This window comes from Coregonus lavaretus, assembly GCF_964263955.1.
Source record: "Coregonus lavaretus genome assembly, chromosome: 34".
NCBI classification, from domain to species: Eukaryota; Metazoa; Chordata; class Actinopteri; order Salmoniformes; family Salmonidae; genus Coregonus; species Coregonus lavaretus.
Genome location: NC_140021.1, coordinates 13,964,890 through 13,990,708, shown reverse-complemented (window position 1 = coordinate 13,990,708; position 25,819 = coordinate 13,964,890). Strand labels below are relative to the sequence as shown.

General features: G+C 44.0%; 2 protein-coding genes across 2 annotated transcripts in view; one reads left to right on the top strand and one right to left on the bottom strand.

Annotated features, from left to right (window-relative positions):
• Positions 1–261: 261 nt before the first annotated feature.
• Positions 262–12,624, top strand: LOC311109310 (death-associated protein 1 homolog). The gene is made up of 4 exons (XM_084152143.1): positions 262–423; positions 4,407–4,512; positions 6,419–6,461; positions 11,145–12,624. The coding sequence occupies exons 1-4, from the start codon at positions 369–371 to the stop codon at positions 11,262–11,264; spliced, it is 324 nt and encodes a 107-aa protein (XP_084008269.1). The 5' UTR covers positions 262–368; the 3' UTR covers positions 11,265–12,624.
• Positions 12,625–21,643: 9,019 nt separating this feature from the next.
• Positions 21,644–25,819, bottom strand: part of LOC311108993 (ankyrin repeat domain-containing protein 33B-like) — a gene marked incomplete at its 5' end in the record, with an annotated part of 8,282 nt that continues 4,106 nt past the window's right edge. Inside the window, 5 exons of the mRNA XM_084151776.1 lie at positions 21,644–22,202; positions 22,343–22,541; positions 23,018–23,159; positions 23,361–23,501; positions 23,635–23,764. Of these exons, the coding sequence (XP_084007902.1) occupies positions 21,651–22,202; positions 22,343–22,541; positions 23,018–23,159; positions 23,361–23,501; positions 23,635–23,764 (1,164 nt within the window). The 3' untranslated portion in view covers positions 21,644–21,650. The remainder of the gene's footprint in view (positions 22,203–22,342; positions 22,542–23,017; positions 23,160–23,360; positions 23,502–23,634; positions 23,765–25,819) is intronic.

The window sequence follows — 25,819 nt, the reverse complement described above, 5'->3', positions numbered from 1 at the left end:
ATAGCCTACAGTTTTCTTGACATTTTGCTTTAATTATTGTGATATGCTCATGTTTTTACAGGTATGGTGTACCCCCACTATTTATTTTGCCGGGACGCCGTATTGGACCATACCTCCTTTAACTTTCACCACTTGATTTTATTTATCCATGGGAAATTCTTTATTCTGGCACTAGCCCCGTCCCGTACCCCACCCCCCACAACGTCAGACTGAACGTGACTTTCCTATTTGTCGATATTTTCTCTGTCGTCATCACGCACCGTTGCCAAACAAAAAAGCCACGTTGACGAACTGGGCAAAAGTCTGCTGCTGCTGTTTATCCCAGAAAAGCAAAGGAAAAATAGAACTAAACGAGTGTTAGATTACAGATGTCTTCGCCTCCGAAGGAAAAAATCGAGACCAAAGGTGGACACCTCCCGGCTGGTATTAAACCTTATGTTGCTTTTTACAGCACAAACAACATCGCTTTTGTTTTCATGGTTCAACTGACGTTGTATCACTGCATACGCATTAGGCCTATGTCAATAATTGCGTTGGGCAACGTTAGTTAGATACACACTGCTCAAGTAGCTAGACTAACGTGTGTGCTGTAACGTGCTGTGGAACGAAATCTGAAAGCTTACTAAATTAATTTGTTTGCCTGTCGCTAAGTCCGATTTCCGAATGACGCACTACGCCAATGAATGTACATTGATATCTAACGTTACACATGTTGCCAATGTTTTATTGACGGAGTGCCATCAAACCTAGGCCTGTATCTTTTATTGTGGCATAGTTAGTATAGTGGAAGCTACCGTGTGAAGTCTAGCCTGGGTGCCAATCTGTTTGGCTATCATTCCACTTCATGCCACTCCTTGTTATGCTAAACAGGTTTGACATGACAATTCCATAAGGAGTTGGCAAGAGAGCAGAAACCGACTGGCACCCAGGCTATGTAGCTAAAGTCTGTGGGGGATCTGATAACACCTAAGGAGTAGCCTACGTGGACATAGAAAGTAGGGCACATAGCCTACGTGGACATAGAAAGTAGGGCACATAGCCATAACGGACTAAAGATGACCATAGCCGTAACTGACTAAAGATGACCATAGCCGTAACTGACTAAAGATGACCATAGCCGTAACTGACTAAAGATGACCATAGCCGTAACTGACTAAAGATGACCATAGCCGTAACTGACTAAAGATTACCATAGCCGTAACTGACTAAAGATGACCATAGCCGTAACTGACTAAAGATGACCATAGCCGTAACTGACTAAAGATGACCATAGCCGTAACTGACTAAAGATGACCATAGCCGTAACTGACTAAAGATGACCATAGCCGTAACTGACTAAAGATGACCATAGCCGTAACTGACTAAAGATGACCATAGCCGTAACTGATTAAAGATTCTCATAGCCATAACTGACTAAAGATTACCATAGCCATAACTGACTAAAGATTACAAGTAGCTACTAGCTAATGTTGCTAGGTCTGTCAGGTGGTGAAAATACATGATCTCATTAGCAGGATATGCCTTGTCTTAAAATAATCTAAGGGTGTTTTCACACCATTTTTGTGAATTTAGAAATGGGTTCGCTTAATTTTTTTGTCCTGTGTAAACACTCAAAAGAGCCCTCGAACCGAACGGAGACCATCTCGAGAGGGGGTCTGAGTTCGGTTCGCTTGAAATCCTCGGTCCGGTTTCCTTTAGTTAGGGCAATGTGAACACAAAGCTCCCCAGGTTCGTTTGTCATTATTCCCACACCACACACTAGACAACTGCAACATCGTTTCCCCCTCCATAACCCCTCACATTGGTGTCACAATAGAGAGAAGATGATTAAGTGTGGGTTTGCAGAAAAAAAACTTGTGCTGTTTTGGGACATTGATTAGCAATGGTCAATGATGCACAGAAATGCCAAAATATGAGTTTTTAGTTGAGATTATTTGTTTGCAATATGTGATCTATAGGTTAAGAGAGCTTCATACGATGTTTATTCGCTTGTGGAATCACAACATTGGGTACAAAATCAATTCTAGCTCTTAAAGGGTCAGTAGCCTACATTGGGTGTACAACTTTCAATTACAGCATTATTTAATCTGCAGTTATTCTTCTGCTATTTATTCTGTTACCAATAATATTGACATGTTAATAGTATCTTCTGATTACAATGATTATGTCTTATCTTTTAACTAAATGCAATTTTTTAGCTTCCAAAATGTAGGTAGGTGTATATAGCTTTATGATAACACGTTCGGATGGAATGACTTTTCCTCCACATTGTAAAAACCCAGACTGCATTGAGTGAATGTTGGAAAAATATATTGGTTCCTTTCTAAACATAGCAATGTGAATGCAAAGAGGACTCTGACCACAAAATAAACTCAGCAAAAAAAGAAACGTCCTCTCACTGTCAACTGCATTTATTTTCATCAAACTTAACATGTGTAAATATTTGTATGAACATAACAAGATTCAACAACTGAGACATAAACTGAACAAGTTCCACAGACGTGACTAACAGAAATTGAATAATGTATCCCTGAACAAAGGGGGGTTCAAAATCAAAAGTAACAGTCAGTATCTGGTGTGGCCACCAGCTGCATTAAGTACTGCAGTGCATCTCCTCCTCATGGACTGCACCTTATTTGCCAGTTCTTGCTGTGAGATGTTACCCCACTCTTCCACCAAGGCACCTGCAAGTTCCCAGACATTTCTGGGGGGAATGGCCCTAGCCCTCACCCTCCGATCCAACAGGTCCCAGACGTGCTCAATGGGATTGAGATCCGGGCTCTTCGCTGGCCATTGCAGAACACTGACATTCCTGTCTTGCAGGAAATCACGCACGGAACGAGCAGTATGGCTAGTGGCATTGTCATGCTGGTGGGTCATGTCAGGATGAGCCTGCAGGAAGAGTACCACATGAGGGAGGAGGATGTCTTCCGTGTAAAGCACAGCGTTGAGATTGCCTGCAATGACAACAAGCTCAGTCCGATGATGCTGTGATACACCGCCCCAGACCATGACGGACCCTACACCTCCAAATTGATCCCGCTCCAGAGTACAGGCCTCGGTGTAACGCTCATTCCTTCGATGATAAACACGAATCTGACCATCACCCATGGTGAGACAAAACTGCAAATCGTCAGTGAAGAGCACTTTTTGCCAGTCCTGTCTGGTCCAGCGACGGTGGGTTTGTGCCCATAGGCGACGTTGTTGCCGGTGATGTCTGGTGAGGACCTGCCTTACAACAGGTCTACAAACCCTCAGTCCAGCCTCTCACAGTCTAAACACTGATAGAGGCATTGTGCGTTCCTGGTGTAACTCGGGCAGTTGTTGTTGCTATCCTGTACCTGTCCCGCAGGTGTGATGTTCGGATGTACCGATCTTGTGCAGGTGTTGTTACACGTGGTCTGTCACTGCGAGGACGATCAGCTGTCCGTCCTGTCTCCCTGTAGCGCTGTCTTAGGCGTCTCACAGTACGGAAATTGCAATTTATTGCCCTGGTCACATCTGCAGTCCTCATGCCTCCTTGCAGCATGCCTAAGGCACGTTCACGCAGATGAGCAGGGACCCTGGGCATCTTTCTTTTGGTATTTTTCAGAGTCCGTAGAAAGGCCTCTTTAGTGTCCTAAGTTTTCATAACTGTGACCATAATTGCCTACCGTCTGTAAGCTGTTAGTGTCTTAACGACCGTTCCACAGGTGCATGTTCATTAATTGTTGATGGTTCCACATGTGTATGTTCATTAATTGTTTATGGTTCATTGAATAAGCATGGGAAACAGTGTTTAAACCCTTTATAATGAAGATGTGACGTTATTTGGAATTTTACAAATGATCTTTGAAAGACAGGGTCCTGAAAAAGGGAAGTTTCTTTTTTTGCTGAGTTTAGGGGGTTGTGAACTGGCAGAAGAGTTGAGTCCTCGTTAAAAGGCAAGGGCAGTGTGAATGCAAAGAGAACGGAGTTCTTTAGCTTCTTTTTTTAGTATTGTTTTTGACCAAGTGCGCCAAATCTACCTCTTCTGCAGGTGGGCCTGTAGCCTTTTAGGCTATCTGGTTATCTGACTGTCTGTGGTTAATTTAACTGCTTTGGTGAATGGAATTCTTTGTTGTTGCGCCTCAGCCTTTTATCCACACTATACCCTAATGCAGCATTTCCCAAACTCGGTCCTGGGGATCTCAAGGGGTGCACATTTTGGTTTTTGCCCTAGCACCAGACAGCTGATTCAAATAATGAAAGCTTGATGATGAGTTGATTATTTGAATCGGCTGTGTAGTGCAAGGGCAAAAACCAAAATCTGCAGCCTTTGGGGTTCCCAGGACCGAGTTAGGGAAACACTGCCTAATGTGTGTCGGTGTTTGTAAATGTATAACAGTGGTAAAGGTATGTATGTGTGTGTTTTGTGTGTGTGACAGTGAAGGCAGGGGGGATGAGGATAGTGCAGAAGCACCAGGGAGCAGCTCCACCTGAGCCCCCTCCTGTCAAGGACAAGGATGACGAGGAGTTTCCGGAGGAGCCTAGGTAAAACACACACACACTGAACTTTGGCCCGTGGCCTCTGCATGTGGAACAGCATGACAGGTTACTCTTGCTCCTTATATTATCAGGCCACACACACCTACACACACATACATACATAGTCCTTCCACCAAATAATGTGTTTAATTTTTAGAACTGGTAAGAACATTCCACAAACTTGAATTCACCAAATAACCTATGATGGGCCGGTAGCTGTGCTAGAAGAGAAAACGGCCAGGTCTGATGCTTCAATATCTGTTCATTTTCATCCCTTCACAGCCTATTGTCAACCTGAGGTCCACCTTGTTTTTCTTAGAACATGTCATTATGGCCTATTTTTGTGTGTTTTTTCTGAACATGTGTTTGAGGCTACAGTTTATCTGTTGTATATGTTTGAGGCTATACTGTGTTGGATAAATGCATGGTGGTAGAGGAGGAGGAGAATGGTTGGTGTGTGGACCACAGAGAGAGCCTTACCCTATGCCCCAGCCTAAAGAGGCAGGCTGCTATAACAGCTCCTGCCCCGGGTCCTCTGGAGAGATTAGAGGCGGCTGTGAAAGTGCCCATGTGAAATGCAGTAGAAATCCTCTCTGATGCGGGCAGCTTGGCTCTTACGCTGGCTCTGGCTTTCCTTCAGTCGCTCATTAAAGAGTAAGGTTAGTGTGTGTGTCCACTCTGTTGAGAGCAGGTGGATGATGTGTAGCAGCCAGTGGAGCGAGGTCGCCAAGGGAATGCCTGTCACATACAATTTAGACCTAGATGGAGGGATGGGAGGAAATGGAGAGAAGTTTACAGTAAAGGCAACAGAGAATCGCCATATGCACTTCCTGTACACAGCCTGAGGGACGGGACCAACCTTAACTCTGCAGCTCTTTCTTTCATCTTGCTCTCTCTCCCACTCTTCCTCTTTCCCCCTTTTTTCATTCTCCCACCCCTCTCTCTCTCTTTTTCTTTCTCTCTTTCCCCTCTCTCTCTTTCTCTCTTTCCCCCTCACTTTCTCTCGCTCTCAAGGACGCTAGCTACAATATATAGGTAACCTTAAGTGTGTATGCTACGTTAAGTCTCTCTGCTGCCCTGCAAACTTCCAGAGGTAGAAGCTGAGGACAGCTTTTTACCTCCGGTAATGGTTCTGCTGCTACACCAGACAGGACTCGTTTCTCATGTCAAGGTCCATTTCCATCTCGGGATCCCCCCCCCTTCCTTTCCTCCCTCTCCCCTGCTGTGTGAGTTGCAATGTAGAACCAGTCCGTTATTAATGGTACTCATTTATCAGGGGGGCAGGCAGGTCCACAGCATCACAGTACTGTGGCTGAGCTCAGGGCGGTCTCTCTCTCTCTCTGTGTGTCTTTCAGTCTCTCTGAATGGGATACTGGCAAGCTGCAGTCTCTCCTTCTGGAGTTTATACTAGGCCAATTTGTTCCTTTCCGTATCTCTCTCTCTCTCACTCACTCTCTCACACACACACGCGTGCGCAAACAAACAAGTTCTCACACAAGTGCTCACACACATTGACTCTACTTAATCAGTGTTCAATTGGATCAAACAGAAGTGCTTTCTGTTCCTGTCTTTTATAACACCCTGAAAGAGAAACTCCAGAGTTGATGGTCAGTGTTTTTGACATTTTCACTGGCATGGCGTAGTCCCCTGTAGCTCAGTTGGTAGAGCATGGCGCTTGCAACGCCAGGGTTGTGGGTTCGTTTCCCACGGGGGGCCAGTATGAAAATGTATGCACTCATTAATTGTAAGTCGCTCTGGATAAGAGCGTCTGCTAAATGACTAAAAATGCATGCATTCATTAGGCATTTCATCTCAACAAAATGTGATCGTGTCTCTTCAAAGTATTGACATTGAGGTAGGAGTCTGTTTTTTAACCCCTCATTTCTTTCTTTCTTTCCTTCTGTCTCTCTAGCCCACCAAAGCCCACTGTGGTCGTGTCAGGAGTGGTTACAAAGGTAAGACCAAAGTGTGTGTGTGTGACCCACCCAGATGTCCTTGACAGGGTCAGATAGGGCTGGAAGGCTCCTAGCGTCGTGTTTCCTCTGGACACACAGATTGTTGGAGAGAGATCCCAGATATGACCTCGGACTGGATTCTTCACCAACGCACACACACACTAAGCTTAGCCTACCCCGACCCCTAGGATATTCCCATTTACCCCCCTCCCCCCTTCCACTCACACTCCATACTTACCTCCTATCTAAGCTCACCCCCCCTGGGGTCTCTACTTACCTCTATCTGTACCTCTAGGCTTGCCATTTATCCTCTTTTTGTCTGTGCTATCATACCTGCAGGCTGTGACAGCCCTTAAATAAAGCCTGACGAACCAGGGGGCAGCTGCAGAGATTACTTTATATTCTCCCACTGAGATGACCTTAGAGGAGAGCTACATCTCCCTGATTTAAGGCTAGCCTTACTGCCTCTGATCTGTATTTGTTGAGGTTTGGTAAGCTAGGCATTAACACTGTTTAAATTCCACTCAGTTATATTGCCTTCCTATGGAGAGAGATGTCTCCCTGTACATACTGTACATTTCTCTCTCTTGACCTCTCATTCCATCTCTCTCAAACACACTCTAATACATTTCTCTATAGCACACACATGATCTTTCTCTCTCTCCCTCACACTGATACACACCCTCCCTTTCTCTCTCCCCTCCCTTTCTCTCTCTCTCCCGCTCCCTCACACTGATACACACCCTCCCTTTCTCTCTCTCTCCCCTCCCTTTCTCTCTCTCTCCCGCTCCCCCACACTGATACACACCCCTCCCTTTCTCTCCCTCACACTGATACACACCCCTCCCTTTCTCTCTCTCTCTCCCTCACACTGATACACACCCCTCCCTTTCTCTCTCTCTCTTCCTCACACTGATACACACCCCTCCCTTTCTCTCTCTCTCTTCCTCACACTGATACACACCCCTCCCTTTCTCTCCCTCACACTGATACACACCCCTCCCTTTCTCTCTCTCTCTCCCTCACACTGATACACACCCCTCCCTTTCTCTCTCTCTCTTCCTCTCTCCTCTTCCAACCTCCTATATACATCCCCATCCTAGTTTGACCCTATTCCGCTGTGTGTGAGTGCGTGTGCGTGCATTCCCGTCCGCGTGCCCAGAGGTTTATATAGATTATGTAACCTTCCATCTGGCCTCCCTACTGCACCATAATATCCATGCATTTATTTATGTTTACAAACAAACCAAAACAACGTTGACTCATTTCCAGAACAAACACAACATAGACCATTAACATAGATTTCCTTATAGAGATTAGGCTGTATGCTAGTGACCTAGAGAATTTATACAGGAGTTTTATTGTACCAGCTCCAGGTTCTGAGAGGTGTCATGCCCAGATTCAGGCCTCCTAACCTGTGTAATGGGGTGTCTGCCACCCCCCTGGATCGTAGGTGTCTTAGATCTATAGGAGTTATGGTCATAAACTGAAACCATTCCCGACTATACATTGCACAACATTAAATCGCATGCATGCACAGAAACACACAGACATGATATATAAAAGTGTGCGTGTGTGTGTTCTCTTCATACTGCTGTGTTAGCCTTTCCTAGAGATTTGAAGCTGGTGAGTCACTCACAGCCAGCACAACTCTGTTATCTATCAGCCTCAGATGTAATGACCACACCACTGTAACACACTACAGTACACTTCTGGAACACTACACACTTCTCCTGGGGGAGAGAGGGAAAGAGAGTGAGAGGGGAGATTATGAAGAGCAAGGGGCAGTTTACTTTATGAGCTATACTTTCACCCTCTGTCTGTAGGTTGAATATGACCCTCACCCTATGGTATTAATGGACTCTAACTCTATTAATGGACTATTACTAACCCTTATTAGGACCATGACCTGTCTGAGAGAGAAGACTGCCAATCAAGTTCTTTACAGTCTTAACTCTAGCACTACATTGCCTACAATGTGAAGCAATGCAATGGAGTGTAAACAGTAAATGCGTTTGATTGTGATGGGCTGTGGCATCGGAGTATTGAAGGGGAGGATGTGTATTTGTGGGCTGGGTTCTTGGAACATCAGATCGAGGGTTTAGATAGAACCTGTTGGTAGACACTCCTGGGGAAATCCATTTGAATTCGATCACTTTTTGACAGCAATCCCTTTTGATTTAAACAAAACTTTCCATACATGTCTGCTCATTTGATGAAGTGGTCAGAAAGCTCAAAGTTGACCCATTTTGCATACCCCACCCTACCATGAGACATCCATGTCTTCATCACTGGAAAAAATAAACAGTTGAGTTTGATATAATTTAAAGCTTACAAACAGGGTTATCAAATGATTTAATAATTTCTTGAAATAAATGTTTTAAAAAATATATATACAGTGGGGAGAACAAGTATTTGATACACTGCCGATTTTGCAGGTTTTCCTACTTACAAAGCATGTAGAGGTCTGTCATTTTTATCATAGGTACACTTCAACTGTGAGAGACGGAATCTAAAACAAAAATCCAGAAAATCACATTGTATGATTTTTAAGTAATTAATTTGCATTTTATTGCATGACATAAGTATTTGATCACCTACCAACCAGTTAGAATTCCGGCTCTCACAGACCTGTTAGTTTTTCTTTAAGAAGCCCTCCTGTTCTCCACTCATTACCTGTATTAATTGCGCCTGTTTGAACTTGTTACCTGTATAAAAGACACCTGTCCACACACTCAATCAAACAGACTCCAACCTCTCCACAATGGCCAAGACCAGAGAGCTGTGTAAGGACATCAGGGATAAAATTGTAGACCTGCACAAGGCTGGGATGGGCTACAGGACAATAGGCAAGCAGCTTGGTGAGAAGGCAACAACTGTTGGCGCAATTATTAGAAAATGGAAGAAGTTCAAGATGACTGTCAATCACCCTCGGTCTGGGGCTCCATGCAAGATCTCACCTCATGGGGCATCAATGATCATGAGGAAGGTGAGGGATCAGCCCAGAACTACACGGCAGGACCTGGTCAATGACCTGAAGAGAGCTGGGACCACAGTCTCAAAGAAAACCATTAGTAACACACTACGCCGTCATGGATTAAAATCCTGCAGCGCACGCAAGGTCCCCCTGCTCAAGCCAGCGCATGTCCAGGCCCGTCTGAAGTTTGCCAATGACCATCTGGATGATCCAGAGGAAGAATGGGAGAAGGTCATGTGGTCTGATGAGACAAAAATATAGCTTTTTGGTCTAAACTCCACTCGCCGTGTTTGGAGGAAGAATAAGGATTTTTATTTTAGATTCCGTCTCTCACAGTTGAATTGTACCTATGATAAAAAATTACAGACCTCTACATGCTTTGTAAGTAGGAAAACCTGCAAAATCGGCAGTGTATCAAATACTTCTCCCCACTGTATGTATATATATATATATATAATGATATATTTTTTTTCCTTTTACCGTAATTTATCAAAAAACTAGTAAACCGATTTTGTTCATATTCATTTATGTTGTAGCTTAGACCCTACTTTTTACATCATCTGAGGTTTTTGTGTTGTGCCCGCCGTCGGTTGAGACACAACATTCTCTTGAATACTGGGTGGGTATCATTTCAATCATAGAAATATAATTCATAGAAAGGACCTATTCCTTCAGACCACTGTAATTTAACTAGTACACCATTGAAATTGAACTGACATTTTTACTTCTAATTACTTCCACAAAGATGGCCGCCGGTCTACCCGCTGTCGAATGTCAACTTACAGTAAATGGTCGTGTCTATTCTATTATTTATATTTCTATGATTTCAATGGGTTTCCTATGGAAGATTGACAGTATAATTTAAAACAACGGATACTCCAATCAAGTCAACGTTATCTGATGTGTGGACCTCAAATCATCTTTGTGGTACCATTTGAAAGTAGAATTTTAAATTATATTAGCATTTTAGTACATTTATCAGCCAAAACATGACACCCACCCTGTATTCAAGAGCATGTTGTATCTCAACCGATGGCGGGCACAACATAATGTCATATGATGTAAAATAGGGTCTAAGCTACAACCTATGTGAATATTACAATATTTTTGATAATTGATTAATTTTTTTGTGAACTTTAAAACAACCCTGTTTGTAAGCTTTTAAATTATGTCAATCTCAACCATTTTATCTTTTCCAGTGATGAAGACATGGATGTCTCATGGTATGGCGGGGTATGCAAAATGGGTCAATTTCGAGCACCTTTATCTCTTTCAGGTCCAACAGGTCACTTTCTGAGTACTTCTACAATGGGCAAATATGTATTTACCCTCCTAGGTCTCTGTACTGTACTCTACTGTGTGTACACACACACGCACACACACACAGCATCCACGTGGTAATTAATCAGAGAGCCAGAGTATTTAGAACAGGGCTGTCAAACTAATTTTGCCCCTGGGTGCTGTGTTCGGTCTTCAATGAGGTCAGGAGGGCCGTGTTGAAAATTGGTTGTATTTCCTTGCTGATTTAGAAGCAGGTCGATGCGCTGCTTTTCTTTGTGTATAAAATCATCATGATTAACAGAGGGAGGGAAACAGACTGGGGTTAAACAGATCTGCCAGTGTCATGTATTGAAACTATAGGGCTCTAACTAAAAGGCTGTTCTGTCACACCTGTACTAAGTGGCTGTGTGTGGTTGTGTTCCCAGGGTGATAAGGACTTCACCCCGGCTGCAGCCCAGGTAGCTCACCAGAAGCCCCAGCCGTCTGTCATCAAGATGCCCCAGAACCAGCACCTCACCCAGCACATCCACCAGCCCCGCAAGTGAGGCTACCGCCAAGCTTACCTTCCCTCCGCTAACTCTGCTACAGTTGGCCCCGCAAGGCGCCAGCAATCATCCCAGACACAGCTCTACGGTCAGTTTTGTGTTTACCCCCCTCCAATGGTTAAGTAAGGATTTGAGGAGGGGAAACTGATCCTAAATCTGTGCCTAAGGGCAAGCCAATGCAACGCTTTACAAAAGAACCACAGAAGCCGACCTATCACAGCAGCCTACCGACCAACCCAACAACCACAAACCAATCAAAGAACTGCACAACCAACCAAACAAGCATGCAAGGAATTACCATAAGTGCTCAGGTTACCAGGGAAACCCCTGTTAAGCATTCCATGTGATCCCACTCTCCTCATACTTAGGCTCTTATACTGAACAAAAATATAAACGCAACAATTTCAAAGATTTTACTGAGTTACAATTCATTGAAATAAATTCATTAGGCCCTAATCTATGGATTTCACATGACTGAGCAGGGGTGCAGCATGGCTGGGCCTGAGAGGCCACTGGGGAGCCAGGCCCAGCCAATCAGAATTCCTTTTTCCCACAAGGGATTTATTACAAATAGAAATACTCCTCAGCACCCCCCAGGTGAAGAAGCCGGATGTGGAGGTCCTGGGCTGGCGTGGTTGGACGTACTGCCAAATTCTGTAAAACAACATTGGAGGCAGTTTATGGTAGAGAAATGAACATTCAGTTCTCTGGCAACAGCTCTGGTGGACATTCCTGCAGTCAGCATGCCAATTGCACGCTCCCAAAAACTTTAGACATCTGTGGCATTGTGTTGTGTGACAAAACTGCACATTTTAAAGTGGCCTTTTATTGTCCCCAGCACAAGGTGCACCTGTGTAATGATCATGCTGTTTAATCAGCTTCTTGATATGCCACATCTGTCAGGTGGATGGATTATCTTGGCAAAGGAGAAATGCTCACTAACAGGGATGTAAACAAATTTGTGCACAAAATTTGAGAGAAATACGTTTTTTGTGCATATGGAACATTTCTGGGATTATTATTTTTTCAGCTCATGAAACATGGGACCAACACTTTACATGTTGCGTTTATATTTTTGTTCAGTGTAGTTCTAAGGGAAATGTCATAGACCACACACACACACACACACAATCCCCCTTCATTTCAACTGTGGTTATTAATATCAACACTAAATTTCAGGGTTCCAGGGAAATACATTTAGCCAAGAAGGAGTAATTTCCTAGATTTATTTAATCAAGTTTAAAATAGACATTTTAATTTTACTCTGTTTGTTTCTTGAGTAAAGTGTACAAGTCCTTAGTCAGTGAGTGGACTTAAGCATTCGGTGAGGTTGTCATGAATAAAGATTTTAACTTTAAAATCATTGTTTTGTCTTCAATGTTACTGGATGTATTATGTAATATTCTGTATTATCCATGAACAAATGGAACCTTTTGTGTGTTAACCTCTGTGACCTGCATATCTACTCTTTTATAATACTCTACACATACAGTGCCTTCAGAAAGTATTCATACCCCTTGACGACTTCCACATTTTCTTATGTTACAGCCTGAATTCAAAATGGATGAAATAGCTTTACACACTACTCCATAATGACAAAGTGAAAACATGTCTTCAGAAATGTTAGCAAATTTATTGGAAATGCAGAAATATCTCATTTACATAAGTTTTCACACACCTGAGTTAATACATGTTAAATTCAACTTTAGCAGCGATTACAGCTGTGAGTCTTTAAATAATAATACATCTTTATGGGTAAGTCTCTAAGTGCATTGCACACCTGGATTGTACAATATTTGCACATTCTTCAAGCTCTGTCAAGTTGGACTACCGGGCATGCTGACACCTTGCTGTCCCCAGTCCGCCTGGCCTTGCTGCTATTCCAGTTTCAACTGTTCTGCCTGCGGTTACGAAACCCCTACCTGTCCCAGACCTGCTGTTTTCAACTCTTAATGATCGGCTATGAAAAGCCAACTGAGAGACCTGAGCCCTAGGACCATACGTCGGGACTACCGGCCGTGGTGACTCCTTGCTGTCCCCAGTCCGCCTGGCCTTGCTGCTATTCCAGTTTCAACTGTTCTGCCTGCGGTTATGGAACCCCTACCTGTCCCAGACCTGCTGTTTTCAACTCTTAATGATCGGCTATGAAAAGCCAACTGAGATTTATTCCTGATTATTATTTGACCATGCTTGTCACTTATGAACATTTTTGAACATCTTGGCATGGTTCTGTTATAACCTCCACCCGGCACAGCCAGAAGAGGACTGGCCACCCCTCATAGCCTGGTTCCTCTCTAGGTTTCTTCCTAGGTTTTGGCCTTTCTAGGGAGTTTTTCCTAGCCACCGTGCTTCTACACCTGCATTACTAGCTGTTTGGGGTTTTAGGCTGGGTTTCTGTACAGCACTTCGAGATATTAGCTGATGTACGAAGGGCTATATAAAATAAAATTGATTGATTGATTGATTGGTTGTTGATCATTGCTAGACAGCCATTTTCAAGTCTTGCCATAGATTTTCAAACCGATTTTAAGTCAAAACTGTAACTAGGCAACTCAAACATTCAATATCATCTTGGTAAACAACTCCAGTGTATATTTGGCCTTGTGTTTTAGGTTATTGTCCTGCTGAAAGGTGAGTTTGTGTCCCAGTGTCTGTTGGAAAGCATACTGAACCAGGTTTCCTCTAGGATTTTGCCTGTGTTTAGCTCTATTCCGTTTCTTTTTATTCTAAAAAAAACTCCCTAGTCCTCGACAATGACATGATACAAACCCCACCATGCTTGAAAATATGAAGCGTGGTACTCAGTGATGTGTTAGATTTGACCCAAATATAACTCTATTCAGGACATAAAGTGAATATCTTTGCCTCATTTTTTGCAGTTTTACTTTAGTGCCTTATTGCAAACAGGATGCATGTTTTGGAATATTTGTATTCTGTACAGGCTTCCTTCTTTTCACTGTCATTTAGGTAAGTATTGTGGAGTTACTATAATTACATTTTTACATTTTAGTCATTTAGCAGACGCTCTTATCCAGAGCGACTTAGTTAGTGCATACATAATTTTTTATACCCCCCGTGGGAAGCGAACCCACAACCCTGGCGTTGCTAACGCCATGCTCTACCAACTGAGCTACATCCCCGCCGGCCATTCCCTCCTCTACCCTGGACGACGCTGGGCAAATTGTGCACCGCCCCATGGGTCTATATATAATGTTGTTGATCCATCCTCAGTTTTCTCGTATCACAGGCATTAAATTCTGTAACTGTTTTAAAGTCACCATTGGCCTCATGGTGAAATCCCTGAGCGGTTTCCTCCCTCCGGCAACTGAGTTAGGAAGGACCCCTGTATCTTTGTAGTGACTGGGTGTATTGATACACCATCCAAAGTGTAATTAATAACTTCATCCTGCTCAGAGGGATATTCAATGTGTGTTATTTTTTTTTACCCATCTACCAGTAGGTGCCCTTCTTTGCAAGGCATTGGAAAACCTCCCTGGTCTTTGTGGTTGTATCTTACAGTTAATTGTATGTGTTGGGTACAGAAATTAGGTAGTCATTCAAAAATCATGTTAAACACTATTATTGCACACAGAGGGAGGCCATACAAGTTATTGTGACTTGTTAAGTACATTTTTACTTCTGAACTTATTTAGACTTGCCCTAACAATGGGGTTTAATACTTATTGACTCGAGACATTTCAGCTTTTCATTTTTAGTTAATTTGTAAAAATGTTGAAGAACATACACTACATGACCAAAAGTATGTGGACACCTGCTCGTCGAACATCTCATTCCAAAATCATCGGCATTAATATGGAGTTGGTCCTCCCTTTGCTGCTATAATAGCCTCCACTCTTCTGGGAAGGCTTTCCACTAGATGTTGGAACATTGCTGCGGGAACTTGCTTCCATTCAGACACGAGCATTAGTGAGGTCGGGCACTGATGTTGGGCGATTAGGCCTGGCTCGCAGTCGGCATTCCAATTCATCCCAAAGGTGTTCGATGGGGTTGAGGTCAGGGCTCTGTGCAGGCCAGTCAAGTTCTTCCACACCGATCTTGACAAACCATTTGACGAACTGACTTGTTGGAAAGGTGGCAAAATAAGGCCATTCTACTGCCAATGTTTGTCCATGGAGATTGAATGGCTCAATGTTATACACCTGTCAGCAACGGATGTGGCTGAAATAGCAGAATCCACTAATTTGAAGGGGTGTCCACATACTTTTGTATATATAGTGTAATTCCACTTTGACATTATTGGGTACTGTGTTTAGGCCAGTTTAAAAAATCTCAATTTAATCCATTTAAAATTCGGGCTGTAACACGAAAAAGTCAAGGGGTGTGAATCCTTTGTGAAGGCACTGTACTATCTACACAACAGTATGAAATACAAGCTACACATACTATCTACACGACATGGTATGAAACACAGGCTACACCCCTCCCTCTCTCTCCTCTCCTATCCCCTCCCACTCTGCCCTACTTTACCTCAACCAGATACCCTATACCTTTCCAGTCCTTTCACATCTGCATATGATGCTTAGAGGCTATGGGATGATTTTTGGAATTGAGGACAGGAAAAGAAGAGCGGGAAAGGGGTGCAGTTTTGTGTTTGTTCTAGCTCCCTCCCCCATGGCCGCTCACTGTAACTAGACCAGGTGATACCACACATACTGTAGCAACGCTCATACCTGTTGTGTCAGATAGCGTTAGCTCATTATAGCCCTGGGAAGATACTGTAGCGTGAAATTCAAAACGCCCAACGCATCGCGCCAATAGGGTTAACCCACTTGATGTGAATTGTAACGTGGCTCATATAGCGAGGATCGCTACAGTACGATACACAAGATAGCAAAATCATTCACTATCAGACCAGCTGTCCTATAATCATTCTCCAAATAATACATTTCAAATATGTGTTTTGACGTCCTTGTAGGGTTTATGAGGATTGAGTGCCTGTATTGATTTCAACAATAATTCCCTACTTTTGATTGAGTCATATTGTTTGTTATGTTGTTAAAGTTAGCTTTACCATCAGCCCTCCAGGCTGTATGTCAGTTTACAGTATTAGTGTTAGCGTCTCTGACCAGGAACAATATCATTAGCATCTGCCTGTGCATGGGATCTCTAGTCAGGTACACACACGCATCAGGGAATCACAAATACACAGGTCTTGTGATCCTCTGAAGGTCCAAACCATCATGTCTGTCCAAGCAAGCATATTCTTGGTAAATGCATTTCCAAAACTGCAGGATGCATCAGACTTCCCTCTGTTAATCCTAGCTTCATGTCCACATCCCGGCTTAACCCTCAACCACATCCCTGACCCTAGCTTCATGCCCACTTCCCGGTTCAACCCTAGCCACAACCATTACCCTAGCTGTATGTCCACATCCTGACAAAACCCTCAACCACAACCCTAACCCTAGCTTCATGCCCACATCTGGGTTCAACCCTCAACCCTAGCTTCATGTCCACATCCCGGTTCAACCACAACCCTAGCTTCATGTCCACATCCCAGCTCAACCCTCAACCACATTCCTAACCCTAGCCTCATGTCCACATCCCGGTTCAACCACAACCATAACCCTCGCTTCATATACACATCCCGGTTCAACCCTTACCCTCAACCACAACCCTAACCCTAGCTTCATCCCCATATCTGGGTTCAACCCTAACCCTAGCCTCAACCCTAAACCCTAGCTTCATGTCCACATCTCGGTTCAATGCTAACCCTAGCCTCCTCAACCACAACCCTAACCCTAGCTTCAAGGCTAAATCCCGGTTCAACCCTAACCCTAGCTCCATGTCCACATCCCGGTTCAACCCTAACCCTCCTCAACCACAACCCTAACCCTAGCTTCAAGGCTACATCCTGGTTCAACCCTAACCCTAGCCTCCTCAACCACAACCCTAGCTTCATGTCCACATCCCTGTTCAACCCAAACACAACCATAACCCTAACTTCATGCCCACATCCAGGTTCAACCCTAACCCTAGGCTCAACCACAACCATAGCTTCATGTCCACATCTCGGTTCAATGCTAACCCTAGCCTCAACCACAACCCTAACTTCAAGGCCACATCCCGGTTCAAACCTAACCTTAGCCTCAACCATAACGCTAGCTTCAAGTTCACATCAAGGTTCAAACCTCACCCTAGCTTTATGTCCACATCCCAGTTCAACCCTAACCCTTGCTTCATGGCCACATCATGGTTCAACCCTAACCCTAGTTCCAACCCTAACCTTGTCTGTGAATCTTGCCTTGAAAGAGATTGCAACAGTATCTCTGGTCAAGGCCTGCATGTTTCTTTTCACAAACACAGGGCTATATCTGACATCTGATAGGGTGGACAGGACTGCAGGTGAGCTCGCACAGTCACACTGACATAGACCTCTACTCTGATCCTGATACTATGTCCTAATACTCTACAAGCGGTCCTCTCTTCTTTCCCTTGCTTCATGAGCACTGATACTCAAGGACTAAAGACCAGATAAAATAGATGTTATGCTTGTTTCTAAATGCTTATCTTGCTCATTTTCTAAATCACTGATCATATGTCTCTATTTTCATAGTGAGTGAATTGAGCTTGGTCTGCAAACCATGAGTGTGGCCTGCAATACCCCTGTCCTCCAGCAGAGTGTGCCAATCTGAGTTTCCAAGCCCTGCTGTGCATTTTGTTTATGGATAGGATTGGGTTTTGGCTAATCTGATTTTAAATCTGTGGTTAGGAGGTGGATTTGCAGAGGGAGATTTTCCAGGCTGACAGAAGTGCTGACCACATCTCAGGGTTTACAATCTCAGGTGACCATCTCAGACAGCAGCTGCTCATATGAGTGACCTCAATATTATCCGATAGAGCTCTGTCTACAGCCTATCCCTTCATAACGATGGGTTTTACATTACTGTTTCCTGGTACTTATCAGGAAACTATGTGATACCTTTTTGGGGGGTTTCAGAAAAAGTCCCTCACAGACACACAAACAGTAGAGCTTGTAAACCAATTTTGTTTTTATTCACCATAAAACAAGAATGCTGTAGAATATATGGCCTGGATATTTTGGGTCCCCTTGTGGTTCCATCACCACTCAAACAAACAATAAACCAACAAACAGTGTTGTAAACATTTTGTGAATCCGTACAACAGTGTGGCTTCCTGAGAGAAGTGTACACCTGCTCACACATCAACTAAATATATAAGCAGAGAGTTTACACCATATTCAGTCCATTCCTTTGAAATCCATAAGGGGAAGCGAACCAGTGCACACTTTGGGGAGATGGGGCAGACACAGAATTGGGCTAGAGTGTTTGCGATATGTCTGGAGGCAAGTCGAAATATGCACTTCATCATTTTCAAGTTAAGATGACCTTCCTTGGGGAAGCATTTCAGTGTTACACTCCTTGGGGAAGCATTTCAGTGTTACAGAAATTATTATTTGGCCAACCACTGCCCCCTGGTAACTACATAGCAACTCATCATCATGGCTATTAGACACACTTAAAGATGGGACTTAAAGCCTCATGTCCTGTCCTTGGGGTTATCACCGTGAAATGATCGTCTCTTCAATCCCTACCATAATAATATTATATCAGTGCTTTCCAGTTGCTGTTTATGTTCATACCTCCAGCTATTTTAATCCATTATTTTCTATTCAATGTCTGAATCAAGTTAAATGGAATACCCTTATGACATCTGTTCTGTCTTACTGTCATCAAAATACACATAGGTTTGTAATGAGCACAAGATGAAGGTGCTCCTAGACTCTGATCTGAGGTCAGTGTAGCAATATGTAGATCTCATTCATAACATGTAAACATTTCAGGATATTGCTCCAGTTTTCTCCCATATGATAGATAATGTGCTCTATTCAATCCGTATCATGGAAGTTCAGCACTACAGCGTGATTGAAATGTAAAAGCAATGTTCCCGCATTAGCGGAGACTGCATTCACGGTAAACACTGCATATGTCGGCTCAATCGGAAATTACCTTAAAATGTCTATTGCACAATCCGTAATGCTTCAGCGATACAGATTAACTAGAGCCCATAACAGTGTCACATTACAACAGTGTAGTGTTGGGATATTGCCTTCAGGCATGGAAAACTATTTTATTCACATTCTCTTAATATGCCTACTTTAGTAGAAAATAAAATGTTAGAAAAAAAGCCAACTTTATATCTCTAATTAAAAATACCTGATGAGGTACAATCTATATGCAAAATACATTCACAGAATTAAAAAAGCCAATATAAACATATCAAAGCACAGTGCCTATCTAAAAAAATAAACTATTGTTGCTCAGACAAATGCCATTGCTTATACAGTGCTTTCGGAAAGTATTCAGACCCCTTGACTTTTTCCACATTTTGTTACGTTACAGCCTTATTCTAAAATTGATTAAATAGTTTTTTTCCCACATCAATCTACATACAATAACCCATAATGACAAAGCAAAAACAGGTTTGTAGAAATTTTTGCACATTTATTACAAATAAAAAACAGAAATATCACATTTACTTAAGTATTCAGACCCTTTACTCAGTACTTGGTTGAAGCACCTTTGGCAGCGATTACAGCATTGAGTTTTCTTGGGTATGACGCTACAAGCTTGGCACACCTGTATTTGGGGAGTTTCTCCTATTCTTCTCTGCAGATCCGCTCAAGCTCTGTCAGGTTGGATGGGGAGCGTTGCTGCACAGCTATTTTCAGGTCTCTCCAGAGATGTTAGATCGGGTTCAAGTCCGGGCTCTGGCTGGGCCACTCAAGGACATTCAGAGACTTGTCCCAAAACCACTCCTGCATTGTCTTGGCTGTGTGCTTAGGATCATTGTCCTGTTGGAAGGTGAACCTTCGCCCCAGTCTGAGGTCCTGAGCGCTCTGGAGCAGGTTTTCATCAAGGATCTCTCTGTACTTTGCTCCGTTCATCTTTGCCTCGATCCTGACTAGTCTCCCAGTCCCTCCCACTGAAAAACATCCCCACAGCATGATGCTGCCACCACCATGCTTCACCGTAGGGATTGTGCCAGGTTTCCTCCAGACGTGGCGCTTGGCATTCAGGCCAAAGAGTTCAATCTTGGCTTCATCAGACCAGAGAATCTTGTTTCTCATGGTCTGAGAGTCTTTAGGTGCCTTTTGGCAAACTCCAAGTGGGCTGTCATGTGCCTTTTACTGAGGAGTGGCTTCCGTCTGGCCACTTTACCATAAAGGTCTGATTGGTGGAGTGCTGCAGAGATGGTTGTCCTTCTGGAAGTTTCTCCCATCTCCACAGAGGAACTCTAGAGCTCTGTCAGAGTGACCATCGGGTTCTTGGTCACCTCTCTGACCAAGGCCCTTCTCCCCCGATTGCTATGTTTGGCCGGGCGGCCAGCTCTAGGAAGAGCCTATGTGGTTCCAAACTTCTTCCATTTAAGAATGATGGAGGTCACTGTGTTCTTGGGGACCTTCAATGCTGCAGATATTTTTGGGTACCCTTCCCCAGATCTGTGCCTCGACACAATCCTGTCTCGGTGCTCCACGGACAATTCCTTCGACCCCATGGCTTGGTTTTTGCTCTGACATGCACTGTCAACTGTGGGACCTTATATAGAGAGGTGTGTCTTTCCAAATAATTTCCAATCAATTGAATTTACCAAAGGTGAACTCCAATCAAGTTGTAGAAACATCTCAAGGATGATCAATGGAAACAGGATGCACCTGAGCTCAATTTTGAGTCTCATAGCAAAGGGTCTGAATACTTATGTAAATAAGGTATTTCAGTTTTTTTTTTTTTTATACATTTGCAAACATTTCTAAAAAACTGTTTTTGCTTTGTCATTATGGGGTATTGTGTGTAGATTGCTGAGGATTATTAATTTTAAAAATCCATTTTAGAATAAGGCTGTAACGTAACAAAATGTGGAAAAAGTCAAGGGGTCTGAATACTTTCCGAAGGCAGTGTAAAATAAAGCTTATCATATGTTTAGCTTTGGCGGTAAGTCAGTTTTACATGCTGGTAGGCTTACTCAATGGTTTTATAGGCTATTGTAACCCTTTTTATTTGTCCCATTCAAACCCTTCCCCAAAGCTTATTTTGTCATCATTTTAGCCAATTAAGTTTCCATTTGGGATGCGTCAGATATATCAGTGAAACATTATCTGTACTCAGTCAGGTCATATGGGTTTGTGCCAGGTAATACAGAAATCACCTTATTAAAATACTGCTGATTTTGTGAATTAAATGCATTACAAAATAAAGTGCTTTCACTTTTACTCCAAAGAAAGCGAATAAATACGAAAATAAGTTAACATCAAACATTTCAAGTATCCAACCTACTCTGAACACTATCTACTGACCTGGCAACAGTGGAGGAAAGGGTGGAGTGACATCACTTCCTCCTGTGGTATCATTTCCTCTTCCCGACAGCCATGTGCCGTCTCGTGGCCGCCTCCACCCTCCTCCTCTCCGCCTCCTCCGCTCTTTTCCTCTCCTCCTTCAGTTCTTTATACCTCCACTTTGGGAGCTGCAGGAAGTTGCCCCCACCGTCTTTGAAGCTGCTCTTCCTGCGGACTCTCTCAGGTTCATAGGTCGGCGTTGGGGCCTTAGTGATTCTCACCTTGGGAATGGACAGCCCCGGCCGCACACTGCTACGCCTCACCATACCCAGGGGCAGCAGGCTAGCTCTACGCAGGGCCACAGAGTAAACGGCCCCAGCCCCAGACACCGTACCCAGGTTAGGGTTAGCCGTGGTGGGGCTTTTGTTCTGTGGCGGGAGGCTGGACCGCCGGTCCTTTGGAGGTTTAGGCACCAGAGTGACCCGTGAGTTCTGGAAGAGTTTGCGGTGGTCGTCGAGCCTCTCAGGGTTCTGGGTTTTCAGTTCTTTGGCCCGTTGGCGTCGGATAATCTCTGGGACGGAGTAGCAACGTTTACCCACGCAGGGCGGGCTTGACGGACACACCTGGATAGTAAGAACAAACAGGCATACATAAGGAGAGGGAGGGAGCAATGAGAACATAAAGACAGAGAGAGAGACAAAGACAGAGAGAAAGGTTAAATAGAAGAAAGTGAAAAAGAGGAAGAGAGGAATGAAAAACTCACGGTGGAACACGCTACCGCCACAAAGGGGCTCCCTAGGGCTGTTGTCACGGCGACTAGGTGATCTAAGACTCCTTCATCGTCAGGCTCTGTGATGTTAGCGAATGTCAGAGCGTTCCGTATGGTGTCTGATATACGCTGCATACAGCCTCGAGGCTCCCGGGCCTTAGATACTAGAGAAGCCAGCTGAGGCCACTCTGGACTGGAATATAATACAATTACATGAATATAATGACTTAGCTCGTAATAGTAGTAGTACTGTATGAAGTATGTCTAACTCCACACAGACTCCGGGGCATTAGCTATTAGAGAAACCAGCTGGGGCCACTCGGGACCATAACAATAATATCAGATTAGGAAATAATACGATTGGAAGAATAACAATATTAAATTATATCGATGATATTGTATAATGATAATAAGAATCATCACCACCACCACCATTATCATCATCAACAACATCCTCATCATTACCATCATCACCATCATCATCATCCTCACTACCATCATCATCATCATTATCATCCTCACCGCCATCATCATCATCCTCACTATCATCATCATCATTATTATCCTTATCATCACAATCAACAACATCATCATCATGATCATTATCATCATCATCATCACCACCCTCACCACCACCATCATCAACATCACTCATAAAGTTTAGTCTACCTGTATGCGTCACACAGTTGATAAGGACAGGGTCGGGAGTGGAGGCGTGTCATAGCCCAGGCGGTGTCGTAGCGTCCCGTGAAGAACGCCCACTCTCTGGAGGTCAGCTTACGACCAAAGTCTCTCGTCTCCATGTCGGCTCCTTACAGAGGAGAGAGGAGGAGAAGGAGGAGAGAGGAGAAGAAGGAAAGGAGTGAGGAGAAAAATGTATGACGATATTCTTAAGATATCACATTGCACCCTACTGGTGGTAGTAGATGTTATTCATGCTATAAGTTACTGTTTTAAGTTAAATATTAAAGTTAAAGTAAAGTAATTTGTTTGTGTCCTTCTGTGTAAGTACCTGCTAGCATCAGGGCTCGTACACACTCCACCCTGCCCTGCATAGCCGCCTTCATCAGAGCAGTGAAACCATGGCAGTTCCTCCTCTCTATGTCCAGACCAGGGAAGTAGTTCAACAGGTAGTTACTGATCATTATGTGACCTGGAGGAAGGGAGGGGAAGGAGGGAAATAGAGAGAGATAAAGAGAGGGCTGTGAACCTTTTTGAACTGTGTGTGCACATGCGGATGAGTGTGTAGGTGTGTGATTGGGTCTGTGTGTGTGTGTGTGTCCTACCTGCCTGTGCAGCGGTGATGAGGGCAGTGTTCCCCTCCTTGTCCTGCCAGTTGATATCCAGGTGAGGACACTGAGCCAACGCTATGACAACATCAACATAACCCTGGTAACACGCCACCATCAGCCCTGTCTGAGCGAGAGAAAGAGTGAGATGGAGAGAGAGAGAGATAGGGGGAGAGAGGGGCAAAGAGAAAGAAAAAGAGAGAGATATGTTTCCCATGTCAATAAAGCCCCTTAAATTGAAACTGAATTGAGAGAGAGAGAGAGAAAGAGAGGTTACCTCAGATACGGGAAACACAAGTGTCTCACTGTTCTGTCTTCTACTGAATACAGCTCTGTTTCTCCCTCCTACCCTCTCTACCTGTAGCACTGAAGTGACTACTCCTTTTCCGGGAAGGCCACAGTGTGTGTGCCTCCATGTCTGTCTGCATGTGAAAGTTAGTTGATGAATAGGCCCATCTAGTTGACAGAGCCAAAATCAGCCACACACTATGAGATGTATGAAGATGGCTGAATGAGAAGTTCAGTTCTGATGCATAACTGGGAAACATATGATATCCAAGCCAGTGTCATTGAGGTTAGACGACAACAGGAGGCCTGTATGTACGGTCCAAAACCAATATCATTCAGTAAATATTAAATCAGTTTTGTTCGCTATTAAAACAGAATTTTGATCCTTATGGAAAACTCCTATCACTTTCTGTTGTGCCGTGTTTTTGGAATGCCAGTGCAATGTGTGTGTATGTGTACACAGCTTGGAATCTCCTGTAAAAGTCCCAGTGTTTTCCGGAAGGCCAACACTTCATCAGCCAAAACAAACAACTTTACTGCCAGAGAGAGAGGGGGAGAGAGGGGGAGAGAGGAAGAGAGAGGGGGAGAGAGGAGGAGAGAGGAGGAGAGAGGGGGAGAGAGGGGGATAGAGGAAGAGAGAGGAGGAGAGAGGAGGAGAGAGGGGGAGAGAGGGGGAGAGAGGAAGAGAGAGGGAGAGAGGAAGAGAGAGGGAGAGAGAGGAGAGAGAGGGAGAGAGAGGAGAGAGAGGAGGAGAGTGGGGAGAGTGGAGGAGAGTGGAGGAGAGAGGAGAGAGAGGAGGAGAGAGGGGGAGAGAGGAGGTGAGTGGGGAGAGTGGAGGAGAGAGGAGAGAGTGGGAGAGAGGAAGAGAGGGGAGGAGAGCGGGGGAGAGAGGAGGAGAGAGGAGAGAGCGGGAGAGAGGAAGAGAGAGGAGGAGAGCGGGGGAGAGAGGGGGAGAGAGGAGACAGAGAAAATAAAAGGATAGGAGAGGTATTGGACATAAAGGACAGCACCATAGATACAGCAAACTTGGGTTATTCTTTCAAGTGGGCCAATTAGTAAAATGGTTATATTAGACTACAGTAGAAAAGAAAACCAGGAGTGCAGCTCCCCTAAGAGTGTTAATCCTGACTGAGATGGAGTGTGTGTTAGCCTGTATTAACCTGCAGTCAAAGTTAATGAGAGGTGATGGTTTAAAGCAACAGGTTGAGCATATGTGTATCTGTGTGTGTGTGTGTGTGTGTGTGTGTGTGTGTGTGTGTGTATTAAGATAGCAGTACTGTTAATGGGAGCTGACGGTTCAAACTCGTAGGCTGTTAAGTGTGTAGTGTGTGTGTGTGTGTGTGTACAGGCTGTCAGAGTGGCTTTAACAAGCTTGGGATACAAACTCTTCTACTCTATGCCACTCAACTGATTGCGCAACCCACGTGTCTGTCTGTGTCCTTCTTTCTTTCTTCCTGGTTTTCTTTGGTTCTAGCTAGTAGAGTGTGAATGACACACACAAGCCTATAGAGACTACAAATAACACCCGACACTCAGCAGGCTCAACCCTACTGAAACAATCAGCCTGAGAGGTACTTCCAGGGACAGACGGAGTGTGTGTGTTTGTGTGTGTGTGTGTGTGTGTGTGTGTGTGTGTGTGTGTGTGTGACTGACTTAAGTGATTTGTGTGGTGTATAATCAGGAATTCCTGGAAAAGCTCACTGAAATTGTTCATAAGGTGTCTAAATTCAACGTGAGACAATGGATGTGTGTGTGAAAAATTGCCTTTGCTCATACTGTACCTCGCCATAACAATAGCTGCGCTGAAGTTTTTCATGTTTTGAATGTAGGGTAAAAGTGCAGGCTTGTTGTTAAACCATTATTCTTAAGGTAGATGAACTTGTTTGTCCTCCCT

What these genes read in the sequence shown, in the direction of transcription:
- LOC311109310 (XM_084152143.1), top strand. Translation starts at nt 369, where the DNA reads ATGTCTTCGCCTCCGAAGGAAAAAATCGAGACCAAAGGTGGACACCTC. An exon ending in GAGTTTCCGGAGGAGCCTAG is followed by an intron (nt 4,513 to 6,418) that starts GTAAAACACACA and finishes CTGTCTCTCTAG; the next exon opens with CCCACCAAAGCCCACTGTGG. An exon ending in TGTCAGGAGTGGTTACAAAG is followed by an intron (nt 6,462 to 11,144) that starts GTAAGACCAAAG and finishes TTGTGTTCCCAG; the next exon opens with GGTGATAAGGACTTCACCCC.